A 22,199-nucleotide genomic window follows, 5' to 3' on the forward strand; every position below is an offset into this window, starting at 1 on the left:
AGTATACATCTACAGTGTAAACAAACCGATCATAGTGTAGTTCCATCAGCTGGTGGGAGTATCCCAGGAGCGACACCAGCCTGCTAATAAAATGGTGGCAACAGCAGTGCAGTGAGTGTGCTGGACTGCCTGGCCTCTGCCCTGCCCTCCCCATGGCGTCTCGTTCAGCCATAGCTTGCTTCGACTGCTCATACTCAGGGAAGCCATGACAGGGTGTGCTACACTTGAGTGACTGTGACCAAGCGAAACCCCCAATTTGCAGACTTCTATCACACAATAACATAATTTTGCAGCTAGTTCAGCAGTATACATGGATACCATCTGCAAAGTAGACAGCGATTAGAGTTAGTAGGAAAGAAGTAATAAATTAAAATGTCTTGCCTGATGGTGCATGAACAGTAGAAATGCAGTAAACAAGAACCTTTTCTCCTTTCATCATTTTGTGATAGGTGTCAGTGAGAAACAAGTTCCCAAAAGGTTTGAAATTAGATGTAAAGTTTGTAGGAAGTTACTAAGTGCTCTCATTCTCAAATAATGAGTGAATACAGTCTGAGTAATTTGACCTGTGAGTTACACTGTCTGATGGCATATACAAAGTTTGTAACTTTAATAGGTCACTTATTGTGTTAAACATTTAGTGTAAAAGATTATATCTCTTAATGAATAGTGTGTGACAGCATTTTAAATTCCATCAATAAATATATGAAATACTGAAAATCAAATATTTGTTCCTTCCAGAAGCCATTACATAAGCAACCTGCAACTGACACTAAGTATTTGTAGCCATTTAGAAATATAGATGGATAAAAGTACTTCTGCACGCAAGTTGCTGAAACACAAACAGCTTGAACAAGTCTGACAAATACAAAAATTAAGGAATTTGTATCAAAATGTTACTTCTCAAAGTTTTGAAGTCTAGAAAGCTAGAGAGTCAGTTGTCTTTCTTGTCTCTGGTCTACAAATAATCAGTTATTCTTGTTGGGTGGTTGTTAAGTAAACATTTCTATTTCATTTCAGGTATTAATAACATAGATTTTCTTTCTTTCATAATTTTTAAAATGTGCATTTCCTTTTCTGTATTAGGTCGTAAGGGATTGGTAGAAAAATCATCTCTGATACGACATACAACTACAAAAAGCAGGCAAGAGGAATTGCAAAGAATACAGAGTGCTGAACGTTCCACCACAAATTCTGAGAATCAAGCTTTCCTGAAGGATGTGAGTACTTGTGCAGTATTTTTCAGCATTTTTTTTAAAACTAAGCCACAGTAATTATATTTTACTCTCAAGGCAGCAGAAACCATTTGTATTTTTTTAATTTACATCACAAGAGTTGTTACTTATTAGCCACATGACAGAAACTTTGAGATAAGAATAATCATTTTACACATTCATAATTTTTAAGTTGATGATCGGTTGGAAAGTGAGAGTGACTAGGCAACAAAAAGTCACAAATATCTTATGAGCATTCAGACAGGTTCAAAGGAAGTTGAAATAAGAGCAAATTCAATAGAGATCAGTAGGGCATTTACGAATAAACTGTAAACTGGTGAGTGAACTTGATAGAAGGCAAGATAATATGGAAAGAAACAGAAAGATAAATAATAAGGAAACTGGGATAAAATGGAGATGGAGGGTAAAAAATCAAATAAAAACAGAAACACACCATAACTATACATAATTTGGTAAATACTCGTACACTTGAAACAGAAAAGTTGTTGTATTAAGAAAAAAGATGGAAAACATAATGGAGAAATTGAACAAAAATGCAGGGTTGAAATAATTGTCTCATCATAAGAAAAGTCACATGAGAGTTGACTTTGTGTTGCCAACCTCATAGTATTCTGAATTTATTCCATAACTGTATATTGCAGATAACTGGAGAAAACACATACTATCAGTTTAACAAGTATCTTGTTAAGAGTAATCTTGAAAATGAAAGGAGGGAGTGAATTGCAGAGTTGATACTGGCAGCTGGTACTTTCTGATAGAAGCAAGATGATCCACAAGTTTAATATTTGAAGTTGTCAATTAATTCTGTTGGCAATCTCTCACAATCTTATTTGGTTACTCTGAGTAAAGTGATAGCGAAGTACATGTGAGTTGTTTTCATGCAAGCTGAAGATTGGAGAATGTATGTCACTGTCTCTCTCACTTGGCCAAAGTATTTGAATCAATGTTATATTCTATGGCAGCTGCAGATTTATGATAGGTTGAAAAGGTGTGTGTGTGTGTGTGTGTGTGTGTGTGTGTGTGTGTGTGTGCAGGCGTTCGGGCATGTGCGCGCATGTACACGTGCTGCATGTACCATTGTGCCTGCTCATGCAAAGGAGACATCCTACAATCTGTGGAGACTTACTGGATGAATCCTGTTTTGACTTGGTGGGTGAGCTTTATTCATGACATCTCTTCATGAGTGTTCCAAGACATCCTTTTCCATGTTTTATGTATTTAATTATTTTTAGTGCAAATTGCTACTATTACATTCTTCCTTTATGGTCATTCCTTTATATCTATTTTATCTATTATATTCTTTAATCATCCAGCTTTAAACTTTTTCTTAATTTCTTGATTCTTTTTGTTGTACCTGATTTTGTACTTCGGCGGTATTATGGAAAAGATATATTGTTACTCACTATATAGCGGTGATGTTCAATTGCAGACAGGCACAATAAAAGGCTATTAATTATGTAAGCTTTCAGCCAGAAGGTCTTTTTCAGAAACAGACAGCCTGTGTCAGGCAGCCAGAGACAGTGGTTATGTGTGTATGAGCTGCATTTGCAAGAATTTGTGTGTTTATGTTGTCTATTTCACAAGAAGGCTTTCTGGTTGAAAGCTTACATGTCTAGAAGTCGTTTTGTTGTGTCTCTCTGTGACTCAACAACTCTGCTATATGGTTAGTAGCAATGTATCCTTTTCATAATATTGTTATTATTTCATTCTGGATTTTGCATTGTTTAATTTTATACTACTTCATATGAATCTTGTATCAGACAGTGGGTTCCTATTTTTCTGTCTTTTTTTTAAGAGTCTAAATCTCATTGCTTCAGAGTAATATAGGAATGGTCAAACTTTTATAAACTTCATTTTACTTTCTTTCCTCACCCTAATTCTTAAACTGCTGTGTCACATGTATTTTGGATTTGTTTTAATCTACATCTTAATCATGTAAACAATAGATTAATTTTTAAGATAGTTAAAATGACCCCCCCCCCCCCCCGCGCCAGACAAATGTGTGGTTCCTGAAGACAGGCAGCAGCCTTTTCAGTAGTTGCAGGGGCAACAGTCTGGGTGATTGACTGATCTGGTCTTGCAACACTAACCAAAACGGCTTTGCTGTGTTGGTACCACGAACAGCTGAAAGCAAGGGGAAACTACAGCCGTAATTTTTCCTGAGGGCATGCAGCTTTACTGTATGGTTAAATGATGATGGTGTCCTCTTGGGTAAAATATTCCGGAGGTAAAATAGTACCCCATTCGGATCACCAGGCGGCGACTACTCAGGAGGACGTTGTTATCTAGAGAAAGAAAACTGGTGTTGTACAGATCGGAGCGTGGTATGCCAGATCCCTTAATCAGGCAGGTACGCTAGAAAATTTAAAAAGGGAAATTGATAGATTGAAGTTAGATATAGTCACAATTAGTGAAGTTCGGTGCCAGGAAGAACAGGACTTCTGGTCAGATAGATACAGGGCTATAAATTCAAAATCAAATAGTGGTAATGCAGGAGCAGGTTTAATAATGAAGATGAAAATAGGAATGCGGGTAAGCTACTACAATACTACAAACAGCATAGTGAACGCATTATTGTGGCCAAGATAGAAACGAAGTCCACACCTACCGCAGTAGTACAAGCTTATATGCCAACTAGCTCCACAAATGATGAAGACATTGATGAAATGTATGATGAGATAAAAGAAATTATTCAGATAGTGTCAGTCATGGGTGACTGGAACTCGATAGTAGGAAAAGGAAGAGAAGGAAACGTAGTAGGTGAATATGGAATGGGAGTAAGGAATGAAAGGGGAAGCCCCCTGGTAGGATTTTGCACAGAACGTAACTTAATCATAGCTAACACTTGGTTCAGGAATCATAAAAGAATGTTGTTGACATGGAAAAAGCCTGGAGATACTGGAAGGTCTCAGATAGATTATATAATGGTAAGACAGAGATTCAGGAACCGGGTTTTAAATTGTAAGACATTTCCAGGGGCAGATGAGGACTCTGACCGCAATCTATTGGTTATGAACTGTAGATTAAAACTGAAGAAAGTGCAAAAAGGTGGGACTTTAAGGAGATGGGACCTGGATAAACTGAAAGAACCAGAGGTTGTAGAGCGCTGCAGGGAGAGCATAAGGTAATGATTGACAAGAATGGGGGAAAGAAATACAGTAGAAGAAGAATGGGTAGCTTTGAGAGAAGAAATAGTGAAGGTAGCAGAGGATCAAGTAGGTAAAAAGACAAGGGCTAATAGAAATTCTTGGGTAACAGAAGAGATATTGAATTTAATAGATGAAAGGAGAAAATATAAAAATGCAGTAAATGAAGCAGGTTAAAAGGAATACAAACGTCTCAAAAATGAGATTGACACGAAGTGCAAAATGGCTAAACAGGGATGGCTAGAGGACAAATGTAAGGATGTAGATGTGCATATCACTAGGGGTAAGATAGATACTGCCTACAGGAAAATTAAAGAGAGCTTTGGAGGAAAGAAAACCACTTGCATGAATATCAAGAGCTCAGATGGAAACCCAGTTCTAAGCAAAGAACGGAAATCAGAAAGGTGGAAGCAGTACATAGAGGGTCTATACAAGGGAAATGTTCTTGAGGACAATATTATAGAAATGGAAGAGAATGTAGATGAAGATGAAATAGGAGATATGATACTGAGTGAAGAGTTTGACAGAGCACTGAAAGACCTAAGTCGAAACAAGGATCTGGGAGTAGATAACATTCCGTTAGAACTACTGACAGCCTTCGGAGAGCCAGGCCTAACAAAACTCTACCATCTAGTGATCAAGATGTATGAGACAGGCGTAATACCCTCATACTTCAAGAAGTATATAATAAGTCCAATCCCAAAGAAAGCAGGTGTTGACAGATGTGAAAATTACCAGCTGCAAAATACTAAAACGAATTCTTTACAGACAAATGGAAAAACTGGTAGAGGCCGACGTTGGGGAAGATCAGTTTGGATTCCATAGAAATGTTGGAACACGTGAGGCAATACTGACCCTATGACTTATCTTAGAAAATAGATTAAGAAAAGGCAAACCTATGTTTCTAGCATTTGTAGACTTAGAGAAAGCTTTTGACAATATTGACAGGAATACTCTCTTTCAAATCATGAAGGTGGCAGGGGTAACATATGGGGAATGAAGGGCTATTTACATTTTGTGCAGAACCAGATGGCAGTTATAAGAGTCGAGGGACATGAAAGGGGAGCATTGGTTGGGAAGGGAGTGAGACAGGGTTGTAGCATATCCCCAATTTATTCATTCTGTATATTTAGAAAGCAGTAAAGGAAACAAAAGAAAAATTCAGAGTATGTATTAAAATCCATGGAGAAGAAATAAAAACTTTGCGGTTCGCTGATGACATTGTAATTCTGTCAGAGACAGCAAGGGACCTGGAAGAGCAGCTGAACGGAATGGACAGTGTCTTGAAAGGAGGATATAAGAAGAACGTCAACAAAAGCAAAACAAGGATGATGGAATGTAGTCGAATTAAATCGGGTGATGCTGCGGGAATTAGATTAGGAAATGAGACGATTAAAGTAGTAAATGAGTTTTGCTATTTGGGGAGCCAAATAACTGATGATGATCGAAGTAGAGAGGATGTAAAATGTAGACTGGCAATGGCAAGGAAAGCATTTCTGAAGAAGAAAAATTTGTTAACATCAAATATAGAGTTAAATGTCAGAAAGTCATTTCTGAAAGTATTTGTATGGAATGTAGCCATTTATGGAAGTGAAACGTGGATGATAAATAGTTTAGACAAGAAGAGAATCGAAGCTTTCGAAATGTGATGCTACAGAAGAATGCTGAAGATAAGGTGGGTAGATCACATAACTAATCAGGAGGTATTGAATAGAATTGGAGAGAAGAGAATTTTATGGCGCAACTTGACTAGAAGAAGGGATTGGTTGGTAGGGTATATTCTGAGGCATCAAGGGATCACCAATTTAGTATTGGAGGGCAGCGTGGAGGGTAAAAGTCGTACAGGGAGACCAAGAGATGAATACACTAAACAGATTCAGAAGGATGTAGGTTGCAGTAGGTACTGGGAGATGAAGAAGCTTGCACAGGATAAAGTAGCATGGAGAGCTGCATCAAACCAGTCTCTGGACTGAAGACCACAACAACAACAGTTAAAATATTTTACTATCTTTTGTGCCTAGGTCCCTTACATTTCATGTCACAAAAATAAATTATCACTTTATAAAAAGTTTCTTTATTTATTACACTTTGCTTGTTGTCTTTGAAGCCTGTCTGAGTATTCCTTTTGAAGATGTTCAGTTATTAATATGTTCTCATTATAGGAAACCATTCTGTAGCTGAGTAAATCATACGATTGGGTTGCCATCATACGGTTTGTTTATTTTTGGGGTTGTTTCCTTCTAAGCCTATGAAGTGGTCATCTACACCACAATAGAAACCTCTGCACTAAAAGCGTTGGAATCGTATCCAGGCAGATACAATTTTCTAAAATTATCTCATAGTGGCCAATTCCTGTGAAAAATACTGTGAACATAAGCTATATTACATTTTGATTTATGATCAGCAGTGGGTTACCAACAGGAGAATAAACAATACAGTGCTAATGTCCTATTAATTGGAATGTAGGATGCCAGAAGTTTGGATTATGTGGTGAACACGAAAATCTGAATAGAGGTTAGATAATTACATGGAGACAGAATGGTTGGACAGAAATTACCTAAAGATGGTGAAATTTGGAGTAATGCTGACAGAAACACTTAAAGTGGAAAATACTAAATCTAGCTTTCAGATTTTGTATATTTCATCTTCTGGAAGGCAAGAGGGATTTGTTGGAAAGCTTGGAAAAAAGGAGTAGGTTGCTCAGATACTCCTTTCAACATTAAGTTTTTTCTCAAAAGTACTAGAAATTTCATCACATGCAGATAAGAAATAGCCAGCCACTCTGTCTCCGTTCTTTATTGACATTTCCCATTAATACAATTGAGTTGAATAATTAAAAAGAATTAATTAAGTGAAATGAAAAATCAGTCAGTGAATTGGAAACACTGAAAGTCCAGATTAATTGTCATGTTGTCAAGGTCATAAAAATTGTGGGCAATAAAAGTGATTTCCTTTTCAAAGAAACAAACCCAGCATCTGCGTTACGTGATACAAGAAAACCATCTAAAACTTAAATCCTGGTGTTTTGATGGAAATTCATTGTAAATGTGCATTCAGTACGTTAACCACTGCTCCATCTTGTTCAGTCAGTGGGTGAAGTACAAAGATGAACTATAGAGTTAACATATAACTTTCTGATTGAAAGTAAGCGGTAGTTAGAACTGTAACACACTGAGTGCATATGACCACTGGTGGAGGGGTGGGCAGGAGGGGTGGGATGACATTCTTCTGTTTGTATGATGGCATGGCTGTTCCCAACGCGGAGTGTTGGCTTTGCACAATGGTTGTTAGGTTCAGGTTCTAGTTAGCAAGATGACAGTAGCTGAGTTGAACTATTTTATTAACAATAGGACATTCAGTACATAGTTGGAGCAAAGAATGTGCTCACATCGTTCAAGCGCGTTCTTGAATCCACCTCTGAATGATGCAAAGTGAAGTGGCGGTAGCCCACTGCTCACAGAAAGAAGTCCAAAGCTCTGACATGAGCAGTATCACTAGGGTGGTGGTGTCTCACACAAGTGATATGAGAAACTTCAGCTGCTGCTGACTCAACAGTGGTGGCTAAAACTGCAAGGGGCAACTTAACATTGCTGTCTGCTCCAGAAGTCAACATACTGTTAGCAACTAACAAACGAATGACGGCTCCTCAGTGGATAGTTAATTGATGGATCATCTGGCTGCACAGTGGCCAAAAGGCTTGACTGAATGATGTATGCCTTGACGGCTGGATGGGGCGTATAAATTGTGCCTTAGTGACTATTTACTTTGCTGCTGCTGTTGATGATGCCATGTAGCAAGGTTCTTGCTACATCTGAATCTGACCAAATCAAGAGAGAAGTGGGCCTCAGTCAGTGCTACAAGGATTTTCCTGCAAAGTTACTCAACTTCGTAAACAATGAGAAAGGCAGCCTAGAGTTGTATTCACTTAACCGGATGTCAACTCAAACTAGTGACAGTTTAAACACAGACCAATACTCTTGCAAAATCTGATAACCAATACAACAATGGAATAACCCAGGCAAGGCAGAACCATTGGACAGCAGTGCGTCTTCAGAATCCATTGTTTAGAACATTCAGAAGGAGAAGGAACCACTACAAACAAAGTAATCCAAACTGGCAAGGTGAGGAAAGGTACACTTCCGTGAAAATACGCTAACCTCCAGGGCAGGTAACTGGGGCGTTAGCGGCCACTAGGCAGAAAAATACCGCTGGCTGAACTTCGCCAGTAATAACACAAGGAATTCAATGATTAATAATAAGAAGTGGAGGATGGCTAATTAATTTCGCCATCTCAAAACACTCCACTTGTTGTTCTTCGTCTCAGCAACCCTGCGAGCAGCAATGCGCGAACAAAAGGCGTGATCTCAAAGTAGTGGAGATTTCACTACTGGTTAATGTTCACTCAACTCAAACATCCGGGGTCCGGTGGAAAATGACGTTGTGGCCCTCGCAACTATAGCCCCTATATCCAGCAGTGCCTGCATGCAGCCAGCGGTCCTGGCATGTCCTCGTGCTGCCGGAACACACAGCTGCTCCGTGCCAATCAAACTCACCGACACACTCTGAGCCGGAAAAACACTTGACGATAACCGCTGTTGTTGCCACTCATGGACAGACAACACTAGCAAATGTAGTGGCACAAGTAAAGACAAGAAGAAAACGAAATGCCACTATCCCTGTTATATGATGCCAACCTACCAACAGCAACAACGCAAGCCACAACGCGGCTCAACCTGCCCCCCCCCTCCCCCCCCCCCCTCCCCCCCCCCCCCCCTCAAACACCAATCCGGGGGTAACCCAACAAGTGGCCTAACCAAACTTAATTGGATTAAGATGGACCCGGTATTGCTTACCGGTGCTTTTGTCCTTAACCAGAAGATTAACTTGGCCTAAAATACACATAATAGTACAGGGATCCAAGAAACGGGGACTGAACTTACCAAGGTTTCCACAGTGCACCTCCCGCCTGGGAAATTTATGGACATACACCTGGTCTCCTTGTTTACCGCTAAAGACTCGTTGATTACTGTTGTAACGGTCAGCTTGTTTGTTGTGGTCCCTGAGAATATTGCACTTGGCACGATTCCAGTTTTCTTTGACGATCTGAGGGGTATATCCGCAGGGATTAGATCTTGAATTCCCCATAAGTTCAAAAGGGGGGAATTAACAGGATAAGCAAAGATCAAGGACACCGGAGTAGCTTTCAGAGCCTCATGGGTGGCGGTATTGAAGGCAAAACTAAGCCAAGGGAGACTAGAACCCCACTTACTGAGCGTCTTCTGATGGAAGATAATCAGTGCAGATTTGAGATTACAATTGACCCTCTCTGCGAAAGAGCCCTGCAGGTAATATGGAGTGGTCGTCACGTGCTTCACACTGCTTTGAAAACAGAAAGCCTTGAAGGGAGATGAAAGAAAGGCCGGTGCATTATCACTAACAATTTGCTTAGGGGGTCCAAAAACACTAAATATGTCAGTTAAATGCACAGTGGTAGTAGCAGCAGTCATGTTACGACTCGGAAGAAGCCAGATAAACCTCAAAAACACATCAATAATAACCAATACACACTGATGGCCTCTTTTGGTGTGAGGTAAGAGCCCCACATAATCAATATAGAATTTGTCCATGGGGCAGGATTTTGCACTCAGAACTCAAGAAGCCCTGTTGAAGAGCGTTCTTAGGCTTGGCCACACGACTCAACTGACACTGAGAAACCATCTCTCTAAATTCTTAATCCATGGATGGCCAAGTCAAATGCTCCCTCATTTTCTGCAAGGTCTTATAGGTTCCTAAATGCCCACCAATCAATGAGTTGTGAAAGTAATGGAAAAGAGGGCGTATCAGGGTGGCTGGTAGACAGATCTTCCAGTACTTGGCACAGCCCACCCTTTTACGCAAAATGCCTTTCCTGATGACATATCCATCCAAAGGTTCCCCTGCTGACAGCCGTTCCTTAACCAGTCGCCAAGTGGGGTCCTGATCCTGATGGTCGGCAACATCACTAAACAAATGAGGAATACCACCTAACATGAAACACTTAAGATTGCCTTCCTCCATTTCTTGTGCGCGCCCACTAGATGGATGTTCAGTGAACATATATGGCTGAGGACATCTGTGAGCACATTCTCAGTCCCCTTAATGTGTTTAACCTCGAATTGAAATGCTGAAATGTGTACCGCCCACCTGGCGATATGGCCAGTTTTACGCGGCCCGGCTAGCACCCAGCTTAATGCTTGATTGTCGGTTTCTAGCTCAAATGCTCCATGCTTGAGACAAAAGCGATACTTCTCAAGTGCGAACAAGACAGCCAGTGCCTCACATTCGTAAACAGAATATTTAAGTTTGGCACTGGTTAACCAACGAGATGCGAACTCTGATGGCTGCCTTTGACCCTCATACTCCTGTCGGAGGATGGCCAAAATTCCTGCATTAGATGTGTCTGTTTGTACAATAAATTTTTTATTAAAATCAGGCACTCCGAGAACCAGAGGGTTGGCTATAGCTGCCTTAATGCGCTCAAATGCGGCCTCTTGGGCAGGTCTCCATTCAAAATGCACCCCTTTTTGACGCAATTCATTTAAAGGAGACGCCAACTGATCAAAATTAGGGACAAAACGCCTAAAATAATTTACCATGCCAATAAACCAGTCAATCCCGCATTTATCGGAAGGATGTGGGAGAGCTCTCAATGCCTTAGTCCACTCCTGGTCAATGCGAATGCCCTCGCCTGATACTAAGTGACCTAAGGAGGATACCTGCTGCCTGGCTAATGTCACCTTACTGGGTTTAACAGTTAAACCGGCCCCCCTGCAACCTAGCAAAAACTTGTGATTCTTCAATTTTTCCAAGCATATTTTATGATGAAATAAATCTCAGGTGAACAGCCTGGTATGAGTGTGCATAGGACACAATATTTCGGCAATCGACCACATCAGTGCACCTGATGATGGCAACGTGGTTGATTTCCGAAATATTGTGTCCTATACACACTCATACCAGGCTGTACACCCGAGATATATTTCGTAGCAAAAACTTGCTGGATATGTTCCAGATGCTCATGAAACAAACAGCTATAAATCACCCAGTTGTCCAAGTAATTATAAACAATGACTAATTTCAAGTCTCCAAGAATATTTTCCAGCAAACTAGTAAGAACGGCTGCGCCAGTAGCCAAACCAAAGGGAATCCTCAAAGGGAAACTCAAACAGATTCCAATCAGTACAAAATGCTGTAACGTGTTTACATTCTTTTGCGAAGAGAATCTGAAAATAGGCTTGATTTAGATTGAGCACAGTGAACCTATTAGTGCCGGCAAACCAAGTAAAAGAGTTATGAAGATCAGGTAAAGGAACTGATTCGAGGACAACCTTGGTGTTCAGGCACCAGTAGTCAACAACAGGCTGAAAATCCCGCCCCTGATTCTTAGGAACAAGGAATATGGGGGAAGCATAAGCAATGTAGAAGGCCTAATAACTCCTTGTTGGAGCATTTTAGAGATCTTTCCTCTTAGTATTTTCATCTTAGGCTGTGAGAGATGATATGGGGACTGCCTGGTGGGAATATGGTAAGATCGACAAATATGGTAGTCAAGAATATTAGTAACCCCCAGTCTATCACAGAGAAGCTCGGGGAACCTCTGCAACAAATCCCTTAGTTCAGAGGCCTGCTGTGAAGACAAATGGGTGAGATCAAACTCATTAACCTTAGCATCAACAGCCAGCATGCCAGCATTTCTATGCACCTTACACTTAGCACATTCACAGAACCCAAACTTGTGAGCCGAAGTGAACTTAAAGAAGAAGGTGTACCTGGAATAATCCAGTTTTACTTATAAAATCACATCCCAAAATCATTTGTTGGCACTGGGTGCATGTGGTTGAACGCAAGAACGAACTAAATGACATGTCTGACCACACCTGAAGCAACACCGTGGTTCCCTTTTAGCAGACTCAGCTGATGTAGATAATCCAGAGTTCTCCTTGATAACGCCCGTGGGCTGAACCTTAACTTCATGGCATGATCGTCCGCGAGCAGTAACGCAGATATCACTACAACCGTGGCACAAAGTTCTTCCCAGATGGCGGGATGACCACAAAAACAAAGTGCGACTTGTCTGCCACTCGCATTCCCCTCAGGACAATAGAAACTAACTCCCGTTCTGGCAAGTTGACTAACAAGGCCAAGCTGGCCGTCTTGACTCTCTCCACACATAGATGTAACTCCTCTTTATCTTGCTACATCTGCCAAATATAGTGACAATCAAGCTGTTTGTGAACTCCCATGGTCAATCTTTCATTAATTACAAGCTCCCTAAACCACTTCAAGGAAAACCCCTCTGCCATGGCTGTGGATATGAGGGTCCTCAATTCGCCTCTAGCTAACGGATACAATAGTGACAAAACTACTTGATGCTATACGCCAAAGGCATCAGCGTGTTGCTCAAGGTGAACCAACCACCATAATAACCATTCAATTTGCTGGAGTCGGTCTACAACAAATTCTGTGATGTTCTGAAAGAGATGCACCAGAGGATTAGGCAATTTAGCAAACGGCGTGTCTAACCTCTCAGGAGACATTAAGTGCATTATTCCCAGGTTGGCTTGTGCACCACCCTGAAGACAGCAAATCCTACTCCCCAGTCCTCTTCCCATCAGCTCTAAACATGTAATCTTAAACTGCAATTCATTAATCAAGGACCCCAATTCAGCGGTTGATTCATTACAATGATCCTCTAACTTTAATGGTCCTTAAATCCGCTATCTGGTTGGTTAAAGCCTGTGTAACTGACTGCCACTAGGTTGAGTGCCCTCCAAAAAGCTGATGATGTCCTCAAGACCCCTAACAGCCTTAAACAAAATCTCAATGGCTGCTTCTGTCTCACCCACAACATCTGGCATGACATCAACTGGCTGAAGAACAGTAGCACGCAAATGGGCGGCTAAGTCCGCGACACTACCCACAGTAGGCTGGTGCCTTATTGCTAGCTCATAAATGAGGTGGTCCTTCCTCAACAGGCAGATCCCAGGGCACTGCCTGACTGCCATTAGAATTGGTCACCTGAAACAACAAAATAGCAAAGACAAATATCGTATAGTATTGACAGAGTTACAATTTCAACCAACGGTAACGGTAATGGCAATATTATAATCGTAACCACGCTTTGCTACCACTGAGACCTGGTACTTAGGGAAAGGCAGGATTTGGTGTGGACAGGACCGTAATCAGTTACCAGTGGTTGCTCAGTTTCTTTTTAAATCACATACACTTTATTTGGAAACAATTGCAAATAAGGTTGACAATAAGGAACAATTATCAAATTTGACTGTTAAGACACAATGTCTAGTTAAAAAAAAATTCTTAAGCAAGTTGCACTTACGGCTGAATGCCTTATTGACCAGAAATTCAAATTATTTGTCGGCTGAAGGCCCCAATAGTAATAACTCAAAAAACAATTTGACTGCTGAAGGCCTGGATAACAAATTGTTAAGAAACAATTAAACTTCTCCAAGAGATACTAAAATATTTTAAAAAAAGACAGTCATTGAAATGTCTCTGTTAAGAGACAATATCTAATTAAAAATTGTTAAGACCAATTGCGTTCAGGGCTCGAGGCCTAATTGACAAGAAATTCAAATTATTTTTCATCTGAAGGCCCCAATAGTAATAACTCAAAAACCAGTTGGACAGCTGAAGGCCTGGATAGCAAATTTTTGAGAAACAATTAAACTTCTTCGTGGGATATTTAAAGAACAATCATCAACATTTCAGTGTCTAATTTCCATTTCAGTGTCTAATTAAAATTTCTTAAGACAAGTTACACTCATGGCTGAAGGCCTTATTAACAAGAAATTCAAACTCTTTGTTGGCTGAAGGGCCAAACAGTAATAATTCAAAATTAATTTTTTTTAACAATCATCACAAACTGACCACATCAAGAGAGAAGCGGGCCTCAGACAGTGCTACAAGGATTGACCTGGCAAAGTCTGGCAAAGTTGCTCAACTTTGTAAAAGATGAGAAAGGCAGACAAGAGTTGTATTCACTTAACCGGATGGCAACTAAAACTAGTGACAGTTTAAACTCAGACCAACACCTTTAACGTCTGATAACCAATACAACAATGGAATAACCCAGGCAAGGCTGAACCAGCGGACAGCACTGTGTCTTTAGAATCTGTTGTTTAGAACATTCAGAAGCAGAAGGAACCACTATGACCTAAGTAGTTCAAAAGAAACAAAATATCCAAACCACAATCAAGGAGGCTGTTGAACTACATACCTTACCAGACAGCGGCGGCAAGGTGAGGGAAGGTACACTGCCATGAAAATACACTAACCGCCAGGGCAGGTAAATGGGGCATTAGTGTCCACTAGGCAGAAAAATACTGCTGGTTGAACTTCACCAATAATAACACAAGGAATTCAATGATTCACAATAAGAAGTGGAGGATGGCTAATTAATTTTGCCAACTCCAAACACCCCACTTGTTGGTCTTTGTCTCAGCAACCCTGCGAGTAGCAACGCGCGAACAAACGGCGGGATCTCAAAATAGTGGAGATTTCACTACTGGTTAATGTTCACTCAACTCAAACATCCTGGTTCCACTGAACAACGAGGCTGTGGCCCTCACAACTGCAGCCACTCTATCCGGCAGTGCCTGCATGACGCCAGCAGTCCTGACACGTCCTCACGCTGCTGGACCTCACTGATGCTCCGTCCCAACCGAAGTATCCGACACACTCCGACCCGGAGAAACACTTGATGTCCCTCCAAAGATAGTACCACCGTACTAGATGTCAATAACCACTGTTGCTGCCACTCGCTACCACTGAAACAGTGGTTTACCAAGTTTATTAAGTGAGGAACTGAGGAAAAAAATGTTAGTATCTTATGTCTACAGCTACATCTACATGGATAATCTGCAAAGCACAGCCGGCTGGAGTGGCCGAGCGGTTCTAGGCGCTACAGTCTGGAGCCGCGCAACCGTTATGGTCGCAGGTCCGAATCCTGCCTCAGGCATGGATGTGTGTGATGTCCTTAGGTTAGTTAGGTTTAAGTAGTTCTAAGTTCTAGGGGACTAATGACCTCAGCAGTTAAGTCCCATAGTGCTCAGAACCATTTGAACCATTTTGCAAATCACATGTAAGTGCCTGGCAGAGGTTTCATCGAACCACCTTCACAATTCTCTTTTATTCCAATCTTGTATAGTGTGCAAAAACAATGAACACCTATGTCTTTCTGTACAAGCTCTGATTTCCCTTATTTTATCATGATGATCATTTCTCCCTATGTAGTCAATGTCAACAAAATATTTTCGCATTTGGAGGAGAAAGTTGGTGATTAGAATTTTGTGAGAAGATTCCTCCGCAGCAAAATATGCTTTTGTTTCAGTGATGTCCCTCCCAAATCCTGTATCATTTCAGGTGACACTCTCTTCCCTATTTCCCAATAACACAAAACATCCTGCCCTTCTTTGAACTTTTACAGTGTACTCTGTTGTCCTATCTGGTAAAGATCCCGCACTGCACAGCAGTATTCTAAAAGAGGACGGACAAGTGTAGTGTAGGCAGTTTCCATAGTAGATCTGTTACATTTTCTAAGTGGCCTGCCAATAAAACACAGTCTTTGGTAGATCTTCCCCATAACATTTTCTGTGTGTTCCTTCCTATTTAAGTTGATCATAATTGCAATTCTTTGACATTTAGTTGAATTTATGGCCTTTAGATTTGACTGACTTATCATGTAACCAAAGTTTAACGGATTCCTTTTAGCACTCAAGTGGATGATCACACACTTATCATTATTTAGGGTCAATTGCCAATTTTTGCACTATACAGATATCTTTTCTAAATCATTTTGCAATTTGTTTTGATCTTCTGATGACTTCACTAGTTGATAAACAACAGCATCATCTGCAAACAACCTAAGACAGCTGCTCAGATTGTCTCCTAAATCATTTATATAGATAAGGAACAGAAAAGGGCCTATAACACTACCTTGGGGAATGCCAGCAATTGCTTCTGTTTTACTCAATGACTTTCCCTCTGGCAGGAAATCACGAATCCAGTCACATAACTGAGATGATATTCCATAAGCAAGCAATTTCACTACAAGCCACTTGTGTGGTACAGTGTCAAAAGCCTTCTGGAAATCCAGAAAGATGGAATCAATTTGAAATCCCTTGTCAGTAGCACTCAATACTTCATGCGAGTAAAGAGCTAGTTGTGTTTCACAGGAACAATGTTGTCTAAATCCGTGTTGACTGTGTGTCAATAGACAATTTTCTTTGAGGTAATTCATAATGTTTGAACACGATATACACTCCTGGAAATTGAAATAAGAACACCGTGAATTCATTGTCCCAGGAAGGGGAAACTTTATTGACACATTCCTGGGGTCAGATACATCACATGATCACACTGACAGAACCACAGGCACATAGACACAGGCAACAGAGCATGCACAATGTCGGCACTAGTACAGTGTATATCCACCTTTCGCAGCAATGCAGGCTGCTATTCTCCCATGGAGACGATCGTAGAGATGCTGGATGTAGTCCTGTGGAACGGCTTGCCATGCCATTTCCACCTGGCGCCTCAGTTGGACCAGCGTTCGTGCTGGACATGCAGACCGCGTGAGACGACGCTTCATCCAGTCCCAAACATGCTCAATGGGGGACAGATCCGGAGATCTTGCTGGCCAGGGTAGTTGACTTACACCTTCTAGAGCACGTTGGGTGGCACGGGATACATGCGGACGTGCATTGTCCTGTTGGAACAGCAAGTTCCCTTGCCGGTCTAGGAATGGTAGAACGATGGGTTCGATGACGGTTTGGATGTACCATGCACTATTCAGTGTCCCCTCGACAATCACCAGTGGTGTATGGCCAGTGTAGGAAATCGCTCCCCACACCATGATGCCGGGTGTTGGCCCTGTGTGCCTCGGTCGTATGCAGTCCTGATTGTGGCGCTCACCTGCACGGCGCCAAACACGCATACGACCATCATTGGCACCAAGGCAGAAGCGACTCTCATCGCTGAAGACGACACGTCTCCATTCGTCCCTCCATTCACGCCTGTCGCGACACCACTGGAGGCGGGCTGCACGATGTTGGGGCATGAGCGGAAGACGGCCTAACAGTGTGCAGGACCGTAGCCCAGCTTCATGGAGACGGTTGCGAATGGTCCTCGCCGATACCCCAGGAGCAACAGTGTCCATAATTTGCTGGGAAGTGGCAGTGCGGCCCCCTACGGCACTGCGTAGGATCCTACGGTCTTGGCGTGCATCCGTGCGTCGCTGCGGTCCGGTCCCAGGTCGACGGGCACGTGCACCTTCCGCCGACCACTGGCGACAACATCGATGTACTGTGGAGACCTCACGCCCCACGTGTTGAGCAATTCGGCGGTACGTCCACCCGGCCTCCCGCATGCCCACTATATGCCCTCGCTCAAAGTCCGTCAACTGCACATACGGTTCACGTCCACAGTGTCGCGGCATGCTACCAGTGTTAAAGACTGCGATGGAGCTCCGTATGCCACGGCAAACTGGCTGACACTGACGGCGGCGGTGCACAAATGCTGCGCAGCTAGCGCCATTCGACGGCCAACACCGCGGTTCCTGGTGTGTCCGCTGTGCCGTGTGTGTGATCATTGCTTGTACAGCCCTCTCACAGTGTCCGGAGCAAGTATGGTGGTTCTGACACACCGGTGTCAATGTGTTCTTTTTTCCATTTCCAGGAGTGTATGTTCCAAAATCCTGCTGCATATCGATGTTAATGATATTGTCCTGTAATTTACTCCTACTACCTTTATTGAATATTGGTGTGACCTGTGCAACTTTCCAGTTTTTGGTTACGGATCTTTCGTCAAGCGATCAGTTGTATATGATTGTTAGATATGGAGCCATTGCATCAGCATACTCTGAAAGGAACCTAACTGGTGTACAGTCTCGAGCAGAAGACTTGCTTTTATTATGTGATTTAAGTTGCTTCACTACTCTGAGGTTATCTACTTCTACGTTACTCATGTTGGCAACTGTTCTTGATGCAAATTCTGGAACATTTACTTCATCTTCTTCTGTGAAGGCATTTCAGAAGTCTGTGTTTAGTAACTTTGCTTTGGTAGCACTGTCTTCAATAGTATCTTCGTTGCTATCATGCCGAGAATGCATTGATTGTGTCTTGTCGCTAGCACACTTCATGTATGACCAGAATATCTTTAGATTTTGTGCCAGGTTTTGAGACAAAGTTTTATTGTGGAAACTATTATATGCATCTCGCATTGAAGTCCACACTAAATTCGAGCTTTTGTAAAAGGTTGCCAATCTTGAAGACTTTTGCATCTGTTTTAAATTTGGCATGCTTGTGTTGCTGTTTCTGCAACAATGTTCTGACCATTTTGTGTACCATGGAGGATCAGCTTCATTGTTTGTTAATTTATTTGGTATAAATCTCTCATTTGCTGCCAATACTATTTCTTTGATTTCAAGCCACATCTGGCCTACACTTATATTGTTGCTTTGCAGGGAGTGAAGATTGTCTCTCAGGAAGGCACCAAGTGAATTTTTATGTGCTTTTTTGAATAGGTGTATTTTTCATTTATTTTTGGAGGATTTGGGGGTTACAATATTCAGTCTTGCTACAATGATCCAGTGTTCACTAATCCCTGTATTCATTTTGATGCTCATCATTAACTCAGGATTATTTGTTGCTGAGAGGTCAAGTGTGTTTTCACGTCTGTTTACCATTTGCACGCGCTCATGAGCTAACTGCTCAAAACAAATTTCAGAGAATGCATTTAGCACAGTTTTGGATAATGTTTTATACATACCTCTGGCATTAAACATGTATTTTCACCAACATATTGATGGTAAATTAAAATCACCACTAACCATAATTGTATGAGTTGAGTACATGTTTGAAATCAAATTCAAGTTTTCTTTGAACATTTCAGCAACTGTATCATCTGAACTGGGAGGTCGGTAAAAGGATCCAATTATTATTTTATTCTGATTGCCAACAATGAAGTCTGCCATACTAACTCACAAGAACTATCTACTTGAGTTTCGTGGTAAGATAAACTGCTTCTAACAGCAACAAACACACCATCGCCAACTGCATTTAGCCTATCCTTTCGGAGCACCATTAGGTTCTTCGCAAAAGTTTCGTGTGAGCTTATCTCCAACTTCAGCAGGCTTTCAGTGGCTATAATGATTTGAGCATCAGTGCTTTCTATTAGTGCTTGGAGCTATGGTACTTTCCCATCATAGCTACAACAATTTACAACTGTTATACCTATGGTTCCTGTACCTACATTCTCCCTGTGTTCGGCCTTTTGTGAAAAAGCACATCCTCATTGCAAAATAAATGTGTAATATCTTAACTTATGTTGTTCCAAAGCCCCTATCATTTCTTGTTTCACCCTTAAAATTACACTCTCTCATCGAAAAATTCTGTAGTTTGTGGAATAAAATGGTAGATAATAAAGTTTTGCATAATAAATATTTCACTCTGACTTTATCACTGGTGCGGCATGATCACAACTAAGTGTGCTACATCAATCAGTTTTCTTTAGATTGGTGACAGACAGAGAGACCTCCACTCAAGTTTAAAGAAAACTTCAATATTATAGCTAAATTTAATGTGCAGTAACATACTGTGTAATATGCACCAAATGCAAAACATAGTGACCCTTATTTTTCATTGCAAACTCTTTTGAATTTGGCACAGTGTCTTACTTCCATGTAAATACCACAATAACTTTGACCATTAATGAAATGATGGGAAATTATTATGAAGCTGACATTATAAAGCTACAAGTGAAGCAAAAATTAATTTTTTTACCAATTAGTTTCTGTAAAGTTGTTTGAGAAAGTTGCAGGGTGTGTGCCTCAATTCTGTCACTGCTGACCAGCCAAAAGGACCTGTCTGTGACCTGTCATTCCATTATTCATTGTAGTCTGTGCCTTGCCAAGATAGAATCATAGACCTGCCTCAGCACTTCAGCTGTGGGCCACTTTTCTCTACATGAAACACAAACAAGTGTCTTTATTAGTTCATGAAATGAACTGAATGAGAGCTTCATATTACACTCCTCCAATGATTTAATACTGGATTCTGTGTAAGATTCCAGTGCAGTTGCTTTCCTCTTGTCCTGTTTCTCAGAAGGAGCTTCTCTGGTTCCTGGTATCATTTTAGAAATATATGAAGGGTCATTAGGAAACTGGCAAAGAATATCATTTTCTTGAGCTGTGGCTTGATTAGTAGTATGGTTAACATAACCTCAGTTTCAGTCTGTGGCTGGTGTATCCCACAATATATCACCTTTGGAGAAATACAGGTGACAAACCTATGAAGTGAAGAAAATTGTACTGTAAGCATATTGCTGAAACTTGTGCTGAAAACAAATGTTAAACAGCTAGATACTTTCATCAATCTATTGCTATCAGTGTGCAATGCTTAAAATCAAAGCTACTTACCACAGAAATCTTGCTAGAAATGAACAGTATTCTTATTGATTGCCGATAACCATTTCCTATGTCTCTTCATTGGCTGGAAATTTATAAATATGAACTTTCTTCTTCTTGTCATAATTACTGACACAATCATGAACACAACACTTATTCACCACCATGTTAAAGGTTACTGCCAAATTTATACAGACAGTAGACACCTCAGCAGCCCATTAAAGAGGAAAAAAGCAAACAATTTCACAAATGAATTCACTTCACTAGCAATGCTGCTATTCATTGGCCATTTAAAGGCATTGCTACAGACAATCAGGTGGTGCTGCTACAGGCAGATGGGACTATGCGTATGTCTAAAGTTGCAGAGAACTGTAAGGCCTTGTAATATTGGTGGTATTGGTCCAACAAAAATAGTTTTCTGTGACCTGTCATTCCATTATTCATTGTAGTCTGTGCCTTGCCAAGATAGAATCATAGACCTGCCTCAGCACTTCATTGCATAAACTTGCTGGTACGACTATCCATTGTCCGTGCTTGGTTTGTTATACAGTATCGTGTCATTGTCACATAATTGTGTTCTATGTTGTGAATCATGGACTGTCTGGATCAGGATCCTGTGACGTTCACCATTCTTCAGCAGAAATAGCAACACACTCTTTTTGGCACACTTTTCAGCTCAGGCCGTTGGCGTTACTATAAGTTTTCTTGAGGTAGTATATAACTTCAAAGGCAAAATCAGTAAGACGTAACGCCGTTTGAATCAGATGGTTATTCAGTTCCTTCCACTCTTAAGCCATTTCAGTACTGCATGAGCAGCTACTACTTTGAAGTGTCTGCCATATAAATAGTAATGGAAATATGTGATACTGCAAATCAAGCTCAGCATCTCTTTTTCTGGGGTGGAATTTTTTGTCTCAGCCTTGTTCAGTTGCCCAGAGGTATAGGCTGTCAGGCATTCTGTTCTGTCTACCTCTTTCCTTAATATTTACCTTAAGGTGTGGTTGATATCATTGTATGAGAGTATACACTGCCTCTGGTAATCCAGAAAAAGCATGGATAGGGCTAGTGGTAAATAAATTTTTCAGCTGCACAGAGGCTTCTTAGCAATCTGGTGTCCAGTGAAACTGTACCCCATTTTTCAGAATATATGTCAGAGATTTCACTATTTCCACATATTTTGGCACAAAGTTTCAGCAAAAACATAAAAAGGACTGTAGCTCCATATCTACATCTACATCTACATTTACACTCCGCAAGCCACCCAACGGTGTGCAGCGGGGGCACTTTACGTGCCACTGTCATTACCTCCCTTTCCTGTTCCAGTCATGTATGGTTCGCGGGAAGAATGACTGCCAGAAA

At 41.1% G+C, this 22,199-nt stretch overlaps 1 protein-coding gene across 1 annotated transcript in view; it reads left to right on the forward strand.

Annotated features, from left to right (window-relative positions):
* LOC126176184 (MAP kinase-activating death domain protein) overlaps positions 1-22,199 on the forward strand; it is a 545,775-nt gene that overhangs the window by 256,542 nt on the left and 267,034 nt on the right. Inside the window, exon 24 of the mRNA XM_049923326.1 lies at positions 1,084-1,217. Within this exon, the coding sequence (XP_049779283.1) occupies positions 1,084-1,217 (134 nt within the window). The remainder of the gene's footprint in view (positions 1-1,083; positions 1,218-22,199) is intronic.

This window comes from Schistocerca cancellata, chromosome 3 (assembly GCF_023864275.1).
Source record: "Schistocerca cancellata isolate TAMUIC-IGC-003103 chromosome 3, iqSchCanc2.1, whole genome shotgun sequence".
Taxonomy (NCBI): domain Eukaryota; kingdom Metazoa; phylum Arthropoda; class Insecta; order Orthoptera; family Acrididae; genus Schistocerca; species Schistocerca cancellata.